Source organism: Narcine bancroftii, chromosome 10, assembly GCF_036971445.1.
Source record: "Narcine bancroftii isolate sNarBan1 chromosome 10, sNarBan1.hap1, whole genome shotgun sequence".
In the NCBI taxonomy this organism is placed as follows: domain Eukaryota; kingdom Metazoa; phylum Chordata; class Chondrichthyes; order Torpediniformes; family Narcinidae; genus Narcine; species Narcine bancroftii.
The window spans coordinates 104,190,489-104,207,411 of record NC_091478.1 but is presented as its reverse complement, the minus strand read 5'-3'; the positions used below and the strand labels follow the sequence as shown (position 1 = coordinate 104,207,411).

At 43.5% G+C, this 16,923-nt stretch overlaps 1 protein-coding gene across 5 annotated transcripts in view; it reads right to left on the bottom strand.

Annotated features, from left to right (window-relative positions):
* The window catches only part of irf8 (interferon regulatory factor 8), a 115,422-nt gene extending 99,216 nt beyond the window's left edge, over window positions 1-16,206 (bottom strand). For 2 of the 5 annotated variants that reach the window (XR_011345985.1, XR_011345986.1), the window contains exons 1-7: window positions 16,052-16,206; window positions 15,757-15,943; window positions 14,459-14,642; window positions 14,020-14,105; window positions 10,440-10,545; window positions 8,422-8,475; window positions 7,054-7,431 (exon numbers count right to left, since the gene is read on the bottom strand). Coding sequence is in view for 1 of the 5 variants with exons in the window: in XM_069902138.1 (XP_069758239.1) it covers window positions 7,054-7,431; window positions 8,422-8,475; window positions 10,440-10,545; window positions 14,020-14,105; window positions 14,459-14,642; window positions 15,757-15,943; window positions 16,052-16,059 (1,003 nt within the window). In the remaining 4 variants the exon portion in view is untranslated. The remainder of the gene's footprint in view (window positions 1-7,053; window positions 7,432-8,421; window positions 8,476-10,439; window positions 10,546-14,019; window positions 14,106-14,458; window positions 14,643-15,756; window positions 15,944-16,051) is intronic. The other 3 variants (XR_011345983.1, XR_011345984.1, XM_069902138.1) reach the window with 2 other exon arrangements.
* Between the last annotated feature and the right edge of the window lie 717 nt (window positions 16,207-16,923).

Sequence of the window (16,923 nt, the reverse complement as noted above, 5' to 3'; positions counted from 1 at the left end):
GATTGAAGTTCATCACTCAGAAACATTATCTCCATTACACTCCTCACATGTCACCCGTCTTGCATGAAATGAAAGTCTTTTGTTTAGAAAAGATCTCTTTCAGTAATAGTTTTCAGTAATAAATCATAGAAGCATAACAGGAAGAAGCCAGTCACCCCATCAATATCATAAAATTCATGTAGCCATGTCCCCCTATCATGTTTTAATGCATTTTTATAAACCATGATTGAATCTGCTCATATTCGCCTTTCAGATAGAAAATTCCAAAATACCATAAGATGAAGAAGCAGAAGTAGGCCATTCAACCCATCGAGTCCACTCCACCATTCCATCAATCTGAACCATTTTCCTACAGCCCCACGCTCCTCCCTTCTCCCCATAACCTTAAATACCTATCACTACACCTCTTGGCTACATCAAAAAGTCTTTTTGTCTCTCAACTCCTCTCCCCAAATCTACGCCCTCTTGTTCTCCATCCTTCTGAGAAAGAAGGCTTTCTCTTGAATCGCTTTGACCTTTCATTATTTTGAACATTTCAATCAAGCCAATTCTCAACCTTTTCTGCTCAAAAATCCCAAACGTTTGGCATTGCATAATCGCAGCTGTCACTTTACACTATTTATATTTTGTCATTCTAGGAAGGAGAGATTTCAGCTGCAAGTTTGGAGAGCCTGGGTTGCTCTCCATTCTATGGAGAGCAGTGATGATTTGAAATGTGTTGCCTGTAGGAGTGTATAATAAATATCAGAGCTTCCAAAAATAAACTGAACAGTCACTTGAGAAATAGCAACAGACAGAAAAGGAGGGCTTGGAACGGAAAAACATGAGAGCTGCAGGTGCTGCATCATGCGTGAGTACAGAGGGCAGAATGACTCAACACGTCAAGCCACATCACTCCTGACCGTTTCACTCCGTGGATGCTGCCTCTTTCTGTTCACTGATGAGATTGAGCCAATAGTTGCCAGCACACATGATGGGCCGAGAGGCTAATGTTACCAGAACTAAGTTTGCCTGCCCAGAGAGACCATTCATGCCAGATTCCCATCCATCACCAATGACCAAGGAGTGGCTCCTGGGATGCCAGAAAGCACCTTGAAACCATGTGATATTGAAATGCAAAAACAACAGTTTTATCACTGTTAGAATTATTACCTTGTCTTTACCATGTTTTCTGTGAATTTTAAAACAAACATTGTACCAGAGAGTGGTAACTTTTTTTCCAAGCTAAGATACAAACAAAACTAAGATCTCAATACATGTGATAAAATCTCGCAAATAGCTCCCTTGCCTGCTTGTAATCGATCTATGATTTTATGAGCATTGCAAACATGAACTGCCCAACTGAGGAATTAAGACTATTTCCATTCATACCAATGCAAGCCCATTGGAAATAGAGACCCTTTAAATGTGACCCCCTTCTCTCAATATCCTTACAGTGGCTTCCTATTTCTCCCTGTTAAATACCACACATCAGATCAGATTGGGTCAAGGATTCAAGGGCAAGCAAGAAGTTCATCGACAAACTGGTAAATCAATTTAACCTTACATATTGGCTAAAATAATTTCCCGGTATGTCTGACTAATGCACCATCAATTGCTCGAAAGACTGTTGTTGAGAAACCATTGGGCTTTTATTCACTTAAGAACAATGGCACATCCATATTGTTCAACTATTCTGCACTGATGAGGGGGCTGTGGAACACTCACCTTTATACAGGAATCTGTGGGGAGGGGCACAGGTACAATCAGCTAATAGGTGTGTGCGACCAGACAATTATGTGGTTTACCACACTATAAAACTATATCTTGAAATTTTTCACATAGCTAATGAATTGCTGAAGTAGAATGATGATTCCGTCCCCACGTAACCGTGCTATTTTGTGCATTATCCATTGAGCTGGGGTTGCAGATCTGTACTCTTCAGCAAGGACATTCTAGTCATACAAACAAGGTGGGAGTGCATTGCAGGAAATAAACTCCCACTGTCTGTGCCACAGTTACAAAGAGTTCTGACACGATGCCACTAGGGAGTTGATGGGAGCCAGGTTGTTGGGGGGGCAGAAAGCAACTCGGTGAACTTCAAATTTTAGTCACTGAAGTCAGATGTCACCTGTCAGATAGTCATGTAAAGAAATAGAAACCTTTCAGTTATCACTTCACTGGTTATAACAATGCAATGACATTCTACTCTGCTTTCCATATTCAAAGGTCATAGGTTTCACCCAAAAGCTGCAATCTCTTCTGTAACTGCAGGAAATGTGCTGTATGACCTGTGATATCACTGGAGAAAGATGCATGCAAAACTGAGGGAAGTGGTGCACAGATGTGCTCAGGTTAATTTCCTAACATGCTCACGTTCACCAGGACATGACTGGTAGCACAATTTAATCCATGTGGATTCACTTTTATGTGTGCAAGGAAACAGATGCCAATGGATCCAATTTCTGGACTAAAGAGATGCAAAATAAATCAGTTGAAATCAGTAGGTGCCACATCCTTCTCGCAACTGTTCCCACGGAGAAACCAGTACCCCAGGGACATGGATACGACAGGCCGACTGACCTCTTCTGCACCCTAAATTTTCTATGATTATCTATTATATGTGGATTGTGGAGCAACACGTGGCCTCCCTATCTGGAACATTGTAGATTGCAGATGGTCACGTGACCTCCCTGTCTGAAACTTGTTCAGAAGTTGCTTCACCTGCCAATCAAGGTTGGACTCCAGCCACCCAATGGTGCACACATTATTGCTGGCTCATTTAAATGATTCCGTGTCATCACTGGGCAAACGCCCAGCCCGAAACAGTATAAAACATCAATGAAGACCACATTTATTTCTCCCTGCATCTTGGTCAAAGTCCTGGACATTCAATGCCAGGTTGTTACAGTGGATATCGATGGAGGAGTCATGGGTAAGGTGTGCACTGCATTTAAGTCAAGCCATAGTACTGTGATAGATCAGTGATTGCAGAGAGCCGCACCCCCGTTGGCACAGGAAACCTGAAGTGTGTTTGAAAATCTCAGTCTCTGAGTGTCTACACGTGCGGGAGCGTGTAGAAGATAGGCTGCCACTGGTATCGGAGTCCAACCTGGCTCCGATGTGGATGTCTATATAGTTGTTTAGTAATTAAGTATTGTTTGACATCTTCCCTGTTTGTCTCCTGTGTGTTCAATAAAGTTACCTTTGATTGTAACACTTGTGTCCAGACTCATCTCTTGTGAACCCTCTGAACTTGATACTTCCCAAACATGACAATTGGCACTGCAAGAAGGGTTCAAAGAGTTTTATTAACCACGTGGGAGATTGTGCTTGTGTGTGAGTGTGAGTGTGAGTGCTCAGGTCACCCTGTCGGGTGCAAGCATTATTGTGTATCTGCTCAGACCCACAGCTAGTAAGAGAACCCTGGGTTTCGGAATATAAAATCCCCAGGTGGACTGATGACTGCTTGGTGGCTTGGCTGGCAAGCCACACCATCCCGGATGACAGGATTAATGGGATGAACCCCAGCCGAGAAAAGAAATAGGGTCCCTCCTAGAGAAATCAAGATTTCCAGAGACCGAGGGGAGTCATGGAGGGGCCCTTTGGCTTATGGTGTCTCTCCTAAGACACCAACATGAAATTGCAGGAGGATTAAGCCAACAGGGTGCCCAGAAGGATAGGGAGATAGAATCCCTGAGGCATCACTGTTGTGAACTACAGGAGGCAGCACAGGTGCCCAAGTGTGAGCAACCAACCCAGAAATGAAAGTCATGGAGGCAGCTTCCAAGCTGATTGAAACTCAGTAGCTGCAAGCAGCTCTCTGGTCTGGTTGGCAGCTTGACCGAGGCAAAGTCCAAGCCATTGTCCAGTGGGGAGGGGGGGGGGGAAATCAACACATAGTTGGGGGATGGATGGTGATGACCATGAGGTTATTGAGTCTTATGACACATCCTCCTCTTTGTGCCTGAGCCTTTGCAAATCCAACCAGTGACCACATGGTCCCAGGTCTGCCAAGAGGGCACATGTCGTCCCTCCAAAACGGGAAGACAGCTGAAAATGGGGGGATCTCAGATGGGCACATATGTGGTCACTGTGAGATAATGGAGACCTGGGACAACTCAGCCAAGGAGCTAACTGAGCAAGGGGACTAATACCACCAGTGGCTAGGTGAACATTTAGCCATGCTGCTGCCATGGCTGTGAGAAAAGGGGGCTCCCAATGTCTACCTCTCTCATCAGGAAGCGAGTGCCCTGGATGGTCTGTCTGAACCACAGATAATTGGCAATGCCTTGTGGGCACCAACAGAAGGGGTCAATGATGACATCCTCCTATGGGAACAGGTGATGTCTGCATTCCGGGCCAGGTTCTCTGCCCTCCTAGATTGGGAACTAAATGGCTGGTCACAGTGGCACACTGTTGCATGGGGACACAGATTGTAAGGGAGTGGACACTATGTATGTGGGTATTTACAGGGACATCCATGAGTACCACTTCTCAGGGAGCATGAAGATGACTGGTGCCTCGGTGGGCTATTTGGTCACCACCGCATTCCTCTAACTTAAAGGGATGGTCTTGCCCCTCATGGGACTCGCAACTGGGAAAACCATCAGGGATGCCATTATATTCTTGGAGGGATCAGACTACATGGAATGGGGAGCACCTGCTCAAGTTTGAAGGGCTGAGGCAAAGTTCGGCAATATCACCATGCCGATGGCTCACAGAGACATGTATGCTCTCTGGAGAGAGCATTGTAGGGGGAGTCCCCATAGGGGTGGAGCTTCCTGTGAGCCGCATACTCTGACATGGACCAGCCTCTGCTCTGGTCCTCCCTAACCAATGACTAATCTGTCTTGTGCGCTCTCCCAAACCCCTCCCACCCCCACAGGTGAAGGCTACCCTTCAAGCTGTTCCTCTTCTCAATGTGAGTGTCTACGAATTGCTCATCAACGCAGACTACTGCAATCTCATCACTGATTCCAGCTATCAGCACCAGCTCGTTTAAGCACGGCTAGAAATCAACAAGGTAAGTAATTCAATAAGACTGAGCTCCGTCTGCTATCACAGCCACACCACCAATCCCAAACCTCTTCTTTACAATATTAAAGCCCCATACCTCTTCTGTATATGTTTTGAGTTCTCAAAACCTCACTCTGCATGCTCTATAACTGAAGCATTTTCCAGCTCTGTCCCACAACATTCCCTTAACCCTACCCAGCCTATTAAAAAATTATTACAAAGAATATTATTCCATTTCTGCTCTAATCAGGTAAAGGCCATTCATTCTTGATCATTTTTCAAGAGATAGTATGGAGACAAAAGATGACAGGAAATAAATGTTTACCACTACACAGAAAGAAACTATTTGGCCCATCTTATCCATACCAACCAAGGTATTCTTACTTGACTGTGTTCAGTCCAGATCCCTCTAAACTAGTGGTTTTCAAACTGCCCCCCCCCCCAACTCACATTCCACCTTAACCTATCCCTTTCCTGTGATTAGTAAGGGATTACTTAAGGTGGTCTGTGAGTGGGAAGGGAAGGTTGAGAACCACTGCTCTAGACCTAATTGTTACTGAAATATTTTGCTTGAAAAAAAATTGTTACTTGCCCATTTCCTTTGGAGTTCTGAAACCGTGCACATAACGAGTCAATGCGGTACAATTAAAACAGTGGTTTTCAAACTTTTTCTTCCCACCCACATCCCACCTTAAGCAACCCCTTACTAATCACAGAGCACCGATGGCATAGGGAATACTTAAAGTGGTATGTGAGTGGAAAGAAACAGGTTGAGAACCACTGCTCTAAACCTTACTTAGCTATAAACACACCAAAATATTATTTCAAATACATCAATTCGCTAAGAACAAATGTGAATTACAGTTCCCTCTCTAATTAGGAAGCAAAATTTTTAAAAAGCCTTCAAGCCCTCTCTCTGCAACAGTACCAAAACTATATTTAAATCCTTCTGCTATTTTAAAAATAATAACATGATTGCAAAGTCAACAAGGCTCATTAAAGGGAACTCATACTTGACTAACTTACTGACTTTCTTTCAGGATCTATTTAGAGGAGATTGCTTAGCAAGGTTAAAGGGCATGGAATTAGGGGTCATATGGTTGAGTGGATTCCGAGTTGGCAACTGTTCGACAAGTATTCATAGAAATGAATGGGCCTTTCAGTTGGCGGGTTGGGTATCCAAGTCAACATTTCCATATTTGCTGATGACGTGAAACAAAGTGAGAATATGAGTGATGGTGAATGAGGATGAATGGCTTGGGTGGTGGAGGTCCTTGAGGACGGAGCCTGCTTTTTTTTTTTATATAAACACACTGCCTCTTGTAGACATCCTCATTGGAGAGACGTTTGATGCCTGTGATGTCGCTGGCTGAGTTCAGAACCCTCCGGAGTTTTTTTCTGTGCATTGGTAGACAGTGATGCAGTCAGCCAGAGTATGTGGATGAAAACAGACCAAAGGAAACAGAGGGATGGGGTAAAGAGAGAGAAAGAGCTGGAGGAAAGGATATATAGGGAAAGAAAGAAACAGGTGCTACAGTTACCATTGTGGTTAGTGTAATGCTATTACAGTGACAACAACCTGGGTTTGAATCCGGCACTATCTGTAAAGAGTTGGTACACTCTTCCTGTGTCTGTGTGGGTCTTCTCTGGGCTCCGGTTTCCTCCCACTCTTCAAAACATAGGAGGTTGTAGGTTAATTGGGGGCATTTGGGCAGCTTGGGGTTGTAGGCCAGAAGGGCCTATTCCTGTGGTGTGTGTCTAAAAAGAGCCAGAGAAGCCAATGTTCATACCTTCTGGTTGGAGTGTGCTCAGAATAATGAATCAGTCTTTAGCTGTCAATACAAGAAATTTTGGAATTCATTCTTTAAAGCCCTCTGCCTCACCTCCTCTCTCCCTTTTGACAATCATTAAAAACTACCCATTTTGCCAATGTTTCAGAAATCTTTCCTGGCATAGTTCGCTATGGCTCCTGTGCAGTCGCCTTTTGGTATTTTGTTGTGTAAAGAGACAAATTAAATGTAATGTTATTTTTGATACAAGAGGAGCAACACAAACCTTGCAGAAACTGCTTTGTGTCAAAGAGCTTCACTATTGCATCTCTCTCCAGCTTGTTGGGCCGGTCGACAAAAGGCGCACAGGGGCCACTCCAGAACACCCTGCCTTGGCAGAGCCTCTTGATGTAGATGCCCTCGTTGTTGCTCAGTAGCAGCACCCCACGCTCCAGATGAGTCAAGAGTTTGTTGGTGACCTGCTGTTGTCGAGGGTTCACTATCTTGTTTGTAGGCGGGAAAAGAACCTGCTCCATGCTCTCCATGCCTTCACTGGTAATGGGAGCGTGACGCACAGTAATCCGACAGCCATCGGACCGGAAAATGGGAACACGGGACATCACAATTCCTCCATAGTGAAATGTAACCATCATTTGGCAAAACCCTGAAGGTAACAGTTTAGTGGAATAATTACAAATACTAAAAGGAGGAGCCCATTGGCAAACAAAGCAGAATGGTAAAAAATAGTGAACTAAACTACCACACCGAACTGATTCTTTAAGAAGGAAAAATCTGCTGTCTTTAACTAAAAATTAAACCACAGCAAAGCTTATCCATTGTCTGAAATTGCCCAGCTGGCTGCTTAGTTCAAGTGAGAGTGAAACACAAAAGTCTGCAGATGCTGTGATTGTAGTAAAAACACACAGAAATGCTGGAGGAGCCCAGCCGGTTCCTAGAGGAGGTATCTAGGCTCTCCTTCAAAGAAGGAGAAGGCATTAGAATTAAGACTGAAGACTGGCAAGGGATGGAGTCCAGACCAACAAAAGGTGTTAATTGGATATGTTAAGAGGAGAGGTGAGAATTGATTTTGGGTCTGTGAAAGGAGACAGAGGATAAAGGGAGAGAGAGAGAGAGAGACAGAGCTGGGGGAAAGGCAACAGGGGGAAGAAGGGGTTGGGGAGGTTAACATAAACTGGAGAAGTCAACGTTAATGCCATTTGGTTGGAGGGCACGCAGATGGAAGATGAGGTGGTCTCGGTCTGGCAGTGCTTGAGACCATGAACAGACATGTCAGCAAAAGAATGGAATGGGGAAATTAAAAGGGTGGCCACTAGGAGATCCACGCTATTGAGGTGGACAAAGCTAAGGTAATCAACAAAGCGATCTCTCAGTCAAGCAACAATTAAGAATGCGGGTTAAACACTGGTCTTGCCAGCAATGCTCTCTCTCTAAATCAAATTTAAAATAATTAATGCGATACACAAAAGTGCTGAGTTTCTCCAGCACCTTTGTGGATTACATTCGACCACAGCATCTGCGAACTTTGCTGTTCAATTTAAAATAATTAATTCCTACAGATAACAAAGACAATAATCCCTATGAATAACCGAAGCATAAATGATTGCAGATTAAGTAATAACTACTTTCTTGGTACCTGAATTAGGTTGCATGGGTCCAAAGTTATTGGCGTAATATAACATGGAAGAGTCTGTAAACAAGAAAAGAAAGTGATGAACACACTTACATTTTTCAAAGGTAGAAGGAATATTGTTAGAAAGACAATACTTATAGAACTTCTTGTAATTTGGTGATTCATCCCAATGCATTTAAAATCCTACTGTGGAGTATAGGTGCTCCCTGACTTACAACCGTAATTGGGACCGAAAGATTGATCGTATCTCAAAATGGATGTGTCGGAATTTTGCCAGCGTGGAGTACTAAAGTTTTAAAGCAATTTTTTTGAAATCCAATATTTTATTTGGCAAACTATAACATGCATACAAGTGATGTAAAAGCCAAAGTACTTACTTTGTTAGTTGGCGTCCCAGGGTCCATAGGCTGGGTGTGACCATCTTGGATGGTCTGTGCACCCCAGGACGTCGACTAACAAGGTAGGTAAGCACATTTTGGCTCTTACATACCCTGTATCCCTGTTATATTTGTCAAAAACAACATAAACTGCATAAATGTTTTTTTTTTAAATCATCACACGTACTGATGGACGCAAGTTGTATAGGTCGCAAGTCAGGGAGCACCTGTATAACATAGTTACGATTTGCAACAGGCAAATAGTTTACTATTTGCTTAAAGTCAAAGGTTCAGTTGTTCTCTTTCTAGCTATGTTAGTAGATTTTGCAAAGAAAAACATTCAATCAATTCAGTGGGATTTTTTTAAAAATGAGATGCCTACCAAAAAACCAAATAGAACCTTGCTTGAGATTGATTTTATCTTTGTATATTTGGGTTAAATTGTTATTTAATCCAATGGCAGCCCAGATTGTTGTTTTATATTATTCCTGATTTTCTTTTTGTTATTTCTATTGAGTTTTATTGGCAAATGATACAAGGAAATGGGTTGCCCTTTCATGTGCGCAAGATTAAGCTCTACCCAGTGAGAACTAACTCGGTCATATAATTTCCAAGATCAGTTGACTATTATACCATTTAAAAAGCTGAAGTTCTGCTGGGTAAACCAAAAAGCCTAGAGTTTTAGACAAACTTTTACCTAATGGAAAATATGGAGATATTATTTTGTTCTTTTACTCAATAAATTAACTAAATTCCTCAAAACACAACCTAAAAGAATATTGCCCACTGCTCTTACTCCACTACCTTGCACAACCCTCAGGCCCCCAAGTTATGTAGTGGAATTACATTCTGCAATGTTATTTTCTTCATTATCCACTCCTCCATGGAAGTTGAACCTCACTGGTAAGGACAGTATTATTTCCCCCTCCAAAATTGTAACTATTTCAATCTGAACAGTTCTTCCATTGTTAATTTTCTGCAGGTAATTAAATGGTCTTTAATTTTTTTTCATTAATTACACACTCTTCCTGCCCACAAGCCCATGCCCCCCAAATACATCCTTGTGGGCAATTAACTTGAAATTATAGCATCCAGAGGAAGCCCATGTGGACACGGGAGAACATACAAATTCCTTACAAAGGCAGATTCGAACCAAGGTTGCTGGCATGGTAATAGCATTGCAATAACTGCCACTCTAACTGAGCTATCCCAAATCCTTCCCAATTGACCAACACCCCTGGTATGTTTTGAAGAGTGGGAGGAAACAGGAGTACCAGAGGAAACCCACGCAGTCATGAGAACGTCCAAACTCCTTACACACAGTGCCGGATTCGAACCCGTGCTGCTGGCGCTGTAACAGCATTATGCTAGCCGCTGCTCTTATCATGCCACCCAAGTAAGATGAGTGAGGGATGGTGAAAGATGACAATGTGAGCCTCCAAGAATTTTAACCAGCTTTTCTTGAAGACGTACTTGCTACTTTCCTGATTTCTAATCCTAACCATTACAATTACACTCCACCAAAACACAAAGTGTGACCCTCAACCATCCTGTCAGAATCCCAAACAAGTCACATGTCACAATACTCAAAAGTCTAATTAAAATTTTCCAGTCAATTGCATGGAAAGGAATGGTTTGTTTTACCTTCAATTGTTTGTCGACCCCACCAGTCTAGTTGTGGTTGTTTTGTGTGGTCCTCCTCGGGAGGAGAATGACTCCTCTTTATTATAACATTATAATCTGAAATGACCTGTAAATATTTAATTAACAAAGAATGTAGGCCAGCACAATTCTTGATGAGTCACCAGTTGATCAGTTTTAAAGACAATGTGCTCTGAGTAAATGAACCTGCAATTCACAAGCCAATGTGAAGATTTCTTAAAGTACCAGAAACATATTACCCTCCCCCACCCCCACCAAAGAGACAGAAGGTGTAATTTTACAAGTGCTTTGTATCCATACAATCCAGTCTTGGGATCTCCTGCTCTAATTCTTCTACTGTTGACCCTGCCTAATTTGGGCTCTGTGGGTAATATAATGGAGGATTAATTGGAGAAAGGGAGGAAAAATAATAATGGGCTGTATTTTGGGAATCCCAGAGCAAGTGTCAAGCAGTTAGTGATTTTCACAAATGTGAAAGCCCTGATCTTCCTGAAAACTATTTTATTCCACTACTGGGCTCCAGTACAAAAGTCAAACAGACCAGTACAGCGGACCATTAAGACAGTGGCCAATAAAATGGCCATGTTTGCATATAGCAATATTTGATAATATTGAGAAACGAAACTGTCTTTTACTGGATCCAAATGTCGGACTCCACACATTGTCCAGTAGCAGTATGTAGTCTTGCTTGAAATTCCTCCATCATTTCAACTGGAAATCCACTCAATAGCATATGCCAGGTTCTGAAAGGGAGTTCTCACTAATTTCAAAAGGAACAGAACAGCTACAAATGATTAAAATATTTGATTTTAAATGGTTGGTGCTTTTTAATGCTTCTGTCTTTTTTATTATTTCAAACAATCTTCCAAATTCAGATGAATTTGGTTCATTTAATTTGTTTGTATGGTTCTCTGGCAGCATGTCAGCTTTGTAGCAGGATCTGAGACTCCATTCATTTCACCGAGGATTGCTGGCAAAGGGGGAAAACGGCACATCAATTTTTAATGATTTATACATTTTTAATTTCTACTTCAATGTCCATGGCTTTAAATGTTTCCAAATATGAAAGATGTCTACAAACTAGTGTAATTACATTTTTTATTGATGGTGTGGCTTTGCTGACTGCCAAAGACTGAATGGAAACCCTCTAGCTGCTTAGACCACTTTGTAGAGGGCTAGATACAGAGGCCCTGAGAAAATGTCCCTGTTTCCAATCAAGGATTTGAAATAGTTCTGCTGGCAATTCCATGGTGGGAGTGAAGTCTGATGAGGAAGATTTGACCCATTAGCATTTTAAGATTGCTTATGTTTGCAATTTAATCTGAAAATGATGCAAAATTAAAAATGATTCAATGTGATTAACCTCACAGTGTACCAAGAGTAAGTAAAGCAAGGCTGAACGACTAAAGGAACCGCTCACACTAACCATCTGAGACTCTACTATTTATTAAGCAATATTTATTTATTTTTATATGTGGATATTTGTCCTGCATATGTATTGCTTGCCTATATGTGTGTTGTGCCTGGTGGCATCGCATGTGGACAGGGTTGTAAAGAAAGCTTTTTGGCATCTTAGCCTTTATAAATCAAAGTATTGAGTATAGGATTTGGGATGTTTGTTGAAGTTGTTCAAGACATTGGTGAGGCCAGATTTGGAATATTGTGTGCAGTTCTGGGTGCCTAACCTCAGGAAGGATATTAAGAAGTTTGAAAGAATGCAGAGAATATTTACGAGGATGTTGCCAGGTCTTCAGGAGTTGAGTTACAAGGAAAGACTTTATTCCTTGGAGTAAAGAAGAATGAGGGGAGATTTGATAGAGGTTTACAAGATTAGGAGAGATATGGACAGAATGGATGCAAGCAGGCTTTTTCCACTTAGATTGGGGGAGATAAATGCGAGAGGTCATAGTTTTAAGCTGAAAGGGGAAAGGTTTAGGGGGAACGTTAGAGGAAAGTTCTTCTCTCAGAGAGTGGTGGGAGTGTGGAATGAGCTGCCATCTGATGTGGTGAATGCAGGGTCGATCTTGTGTTTTAAGAATAAATTGGATAGATACATGGATGGAAGAGGTCTGGAGGGTTATGGAATGGGACTAGCAAGTCAGAGGGACTAGCAAGATGATGGTTGAGACATGTCAAGGAGACAAAGCACTTGACATCCTGCCTTCTGTCACAGCAGCCTTTCAACTTGGATTTAGTGAAGTTGCCATTTTTAACCAGGTACCATTAAAAGGCACAGAATGGTGAAAATTTTTAAGTATCCATGCAAGTGTTGGCTCAGGATTCTTTTAAAAATGTAATACTGATTTGAACTAAGCTAACAATGCAAACAAGAAAAAGATTGTAATGGGCAGAAGTGGGAGGTGAAGTGGTGTAGCAGTAACCATCGTACAAAGGAGAGTTTCAATCAGGTGGAAAGAGCCTTGGCACATCCTCCCAGCGTTGAAAATCACCATCACGTCATTTCATTTCAGTGTGATGCAAAACTGTTGTCTTTCAACTAACAGTTCTCCGCCAGCTTTTTCACAAAAGCACAGGGCTTGCCCCACGGTGAAATTTGATGAGTGAGATGCTCTTAGGAATCTCCTTGAGAATGTCCCTTATTTACAAAGTTTGGATACTGGTCACCACAGGCATTATTACTAATATTATTCCCTCTAGGAAGAAAATGTGACTTCCTTACAAAGTAAGAAAGACACATGACTTCAAACTCAATGTACTGAAGTGTACAATGAACACATGACACCACAAAGGAATAAATTCATTATCAATTGGCTCTTTTATACAGAAGTCTGTCAAAGTCCTGTTGTGAAATCAAGAGGTTTGAGACAAATAACCCATTTAAAGAAGTTTTGAAAAGTGGGTGAAAACTGTTGCACTGGGAGGAAATCCACACAGACAAGGGGAGAACATACAAATTCCCTACGGACTGCACTGTGTTCAAACCAGGGCCGCTGGCCCTGTAACAGCATTGCACTAACCGGAATGCTGATCATGAGGTCCCTTGTGACATTTACAAATTATCAATATCCTCTGGAATCCGTCAGTGAGCCTGGCTCAGGTAAAATAAGAAAGTTTTTTTTTTACTCTTCATCAAATCATCTCTGCATTCTTAAGGAAGAAAATGTTAGTGTGCCATAACTTTCAGGATTAATTTCAGGCCATTATTAAATTAATTGCCTGCTCTCATGACTCAGGTAAGCAACCTTCAAAAGAACCTGCTATGTTGGAACACATTCTTCCCACAATCAACATTAGTACAAATTAATCAGATATTGCCATGAAACCACACAATGTACAAACAGATCCCCAGACTGAGTTGTTTGGACACATTAGCTGCAACTCACTAAATAGTAAACTTGGGAAGATAAATTGACTTGGAGTACTTCGTAACAGGACGACAGCCTGTACTTAAGGGTTTCTGAACTTATTAATATAAATACAGACTTTTCATTTTAGTCTATACATTGAACATGCATTTAAATCAAAATCGATGCACCAAGTCGCATTAGCCAGTTCGATCCGATTAAGGCTTACAAATCAAAAGGAAAAGCAAAGGAGATACCTCTTTCATGAGTTCATCAGAGCCAGGTGGACTACAATCCATATCTGTGATATCGCCTTGATCATTGGACAAACTGCCAAATTTACCTGTTTTAAAAATGGAATAGGCACAGGATAGAGACACTGTGGCAAGTGGATCAGTAATTTAAAGTGTCAACGCTGCAGGTGCTCCAAAGAGCGCGTTGAGCTCCCCCTCGGGAAAGCACGGTGGCTTTCTGTGCGCTCTCGCCGGTCCAGCGGCACGCTTGGGCTTGCAAAGCACCTTCCTTCAGGCTGCATCGGAAAGAACCTCAGCCCCCAGGTCCATCAGTGACAAAGCCCCTCATCAGCTCCAGGCAAAGTCAGAGCTATTATCTCACTTGTCATTCAGCACCAACAACATACCTTCCCCCCCCCCCAAAAAAAAACAGCCCCCCACTCGCTCCATGCTGAGCACTTACATTTCTGCTGTCCTTCGGGGACAATCCGGTAAACCTTGTAGGGTTCCGAAATATCAAGCTGCGAACGGTCCGTCACCTCTTCGAAGTCCGGGCTTTTGTTCAGTGCACAGCGAAGCCTCGTCTTCCAGGTGGCGGGCTCTGCCTTCTCGCCCTCCTTATACTTGCCCTTGAAGATGGCCCATGCCTGCGAGCACAGTGCGACAGGTCAACCATGAGACGGGCTCGTGTGCACGGTCAAGGCAATACAAGCGCTCCGTGTCTTTGGACAAGGGAATCGCTGAGCAGCCTGCAGGCGCCACCTTCGTCTCAGCTCACAGATGAGGGGGGCAGATTTTTGGAGAGGTGAAGGGGGGGGGGGATTGATGAGGTGTTGCTCGAAACACTCAAGTTATTGCTCTTTATCTCACTGAAGCTCAAAGTAATCATCGGGTGATACTGAAGGTGCTTTTTAAAACCATAGAGCAAGTGGGAGTCGGGCAGTAGTTAGAGCAAGGGGAGGAGAGAACGCTTGAGGTTTCTGCGCAAACGTTTGGGCTGAAATGCTTTAATCCTGACTGAAATCTTGTTCCCACGTCTTAAATATGACTTTCATAATGTCATTATTTCACTAGACCACAGCCCGAGCAAACTGCACACACAGAAGTAAAGATCTTTTTAAAACTGTGACAAAGTTACAACGCTGGAGTCCAGGCCTGGGACTGTTGACAGCAGGAAATACCTTTAACCAGTCACCTCAACCTAATACAACCAATGAATGCAGCTAGACAAGTAGTTCATTCCTTTAGACCTCAAGACACATTTAACAAACTATTTTGTATGAGAATGACATGATCAAAGTTCTTCCTTTGCAGGGTTCCTCAACGGACTCCACCCGAAATACCCACTGTCTGATCACAGAATGAACGACCTCACATCAAAATATGCTTTTCGGACCAACAACAACACAAGAAGTGTTTGAGAGTTCTTTCTACGTGAGCCGGCAATACTCAGAAGCCTGATACCACTTTGCTTCACAGCGGACAGAAAAGATCCCTCGTGGCTTATATTTTTGAAAGATTATGCAAATTATTTTTCCTGCAAAACTGCCTGTGTTCAACAACAAAAGAAAACCACATCTGACCCCAGTGGCGATTTCTGCCCAAGTCGCGGCAAAGAGACGCGCAGAGCTTGAAAAGTTTGCACCCCTGCTGGATCCCGCAATCGTTCCCCTTCGCCCTTCCCCGCGCTGAAGGCGTCGATTGGTGTCGGGACGCACTGATTTTTGTTTTAATTGACATTTTGCCACAAGCTCCTCGTACTTTGAATATGGAGGCGTCCACCTCCTGGTTGTAGTCTTGTTTGCCGGCGTGTTTCCAGGGGATCCGAAAGGTGACTCTTTGCTCATCGTCCCATACCAAGCCCGGGTACTGCTCGCTGTCGATCTGATCGATCAGCCACTGCTTGAGGCGACGCATCCCGCTGCCGCTCTTATCGATCATTCCGATCCTGAAATTGCAACAGGTCAACTCAGAGTGAACTAGGCTGGAACTCCAAAGTCCGACCTCAACTCAGTGCAGGTATTTTACACGCGGCCACACCGAAACGTTTGCTCACCCTTGCATTACTGCCCAGTGCCAGAAATCAATCGCCAAGCTTTCCCTTCCGCCTCCGTGACTCGAGCCAATACTAATTCCAAAGGCTTTACACACACAAATGCCGTTTTATCCGGGTTTGGGTTTATTTACCCAGGGGAAGGGGTGGCCCCGGTTCCTCGCTCTCCAGTGAGCGACGCCGAAACTCACCAAACACCTCCCAGCGTTTCGCGCAGCTCTACCAATGGGCCGAAGGGGAGGGCGGAATTTCCTCCCCGAGCCACCTTTTATAAGAAATCAAACGGGCAGATTCACTCCGCCCGCCACCTCCCGCCCTCTGCTCTGCCTCACTGGCTTAAAGTGGACGGCGTTGAGGTTGCTGCTCCGAGGGGCGCTTGGGGGGGTCCCCCCCCCCCCTCATTGCTGGTGCGCGGTGGAGGCAGGAAAAGGGGGCATTGACTGGAGAAGCAAAAGCAGCTGCAAGGAAGCCAGCGGATCGAGCAGGACCTGGCTGCGCCCCCGACAGACGCTGCTCGACCCGCTGAGTTCAGTAGCAGTTTTGGGGGGGCAGCTCCAAGATTCCAACAATTGCATGTTCTTGTGACACCGATTGACTGCGAGGCGTGTTTGGGGATTTCCTTGGACTCCGTACGCCTCCTCATGTCTGCTCCTGGTAACAGGCATGGGGGGGGGGGGGGGGGGGTTATAAAAAAAGTTTTTAACTTCAACCCGTTTCATGAGCCCCCAATAAAATCGTTCCCCGGTGAATGCAAATCGTAAAACTGCAGAAGCTGAAATAAGAACAGTTGGCGAGGCAACATCTGTGAAAGGGAAACGGTTAACCTTTCGGGACCCGGATCCTTCAGAACGGAAAAAAAGAGAAAACAAGTGGCT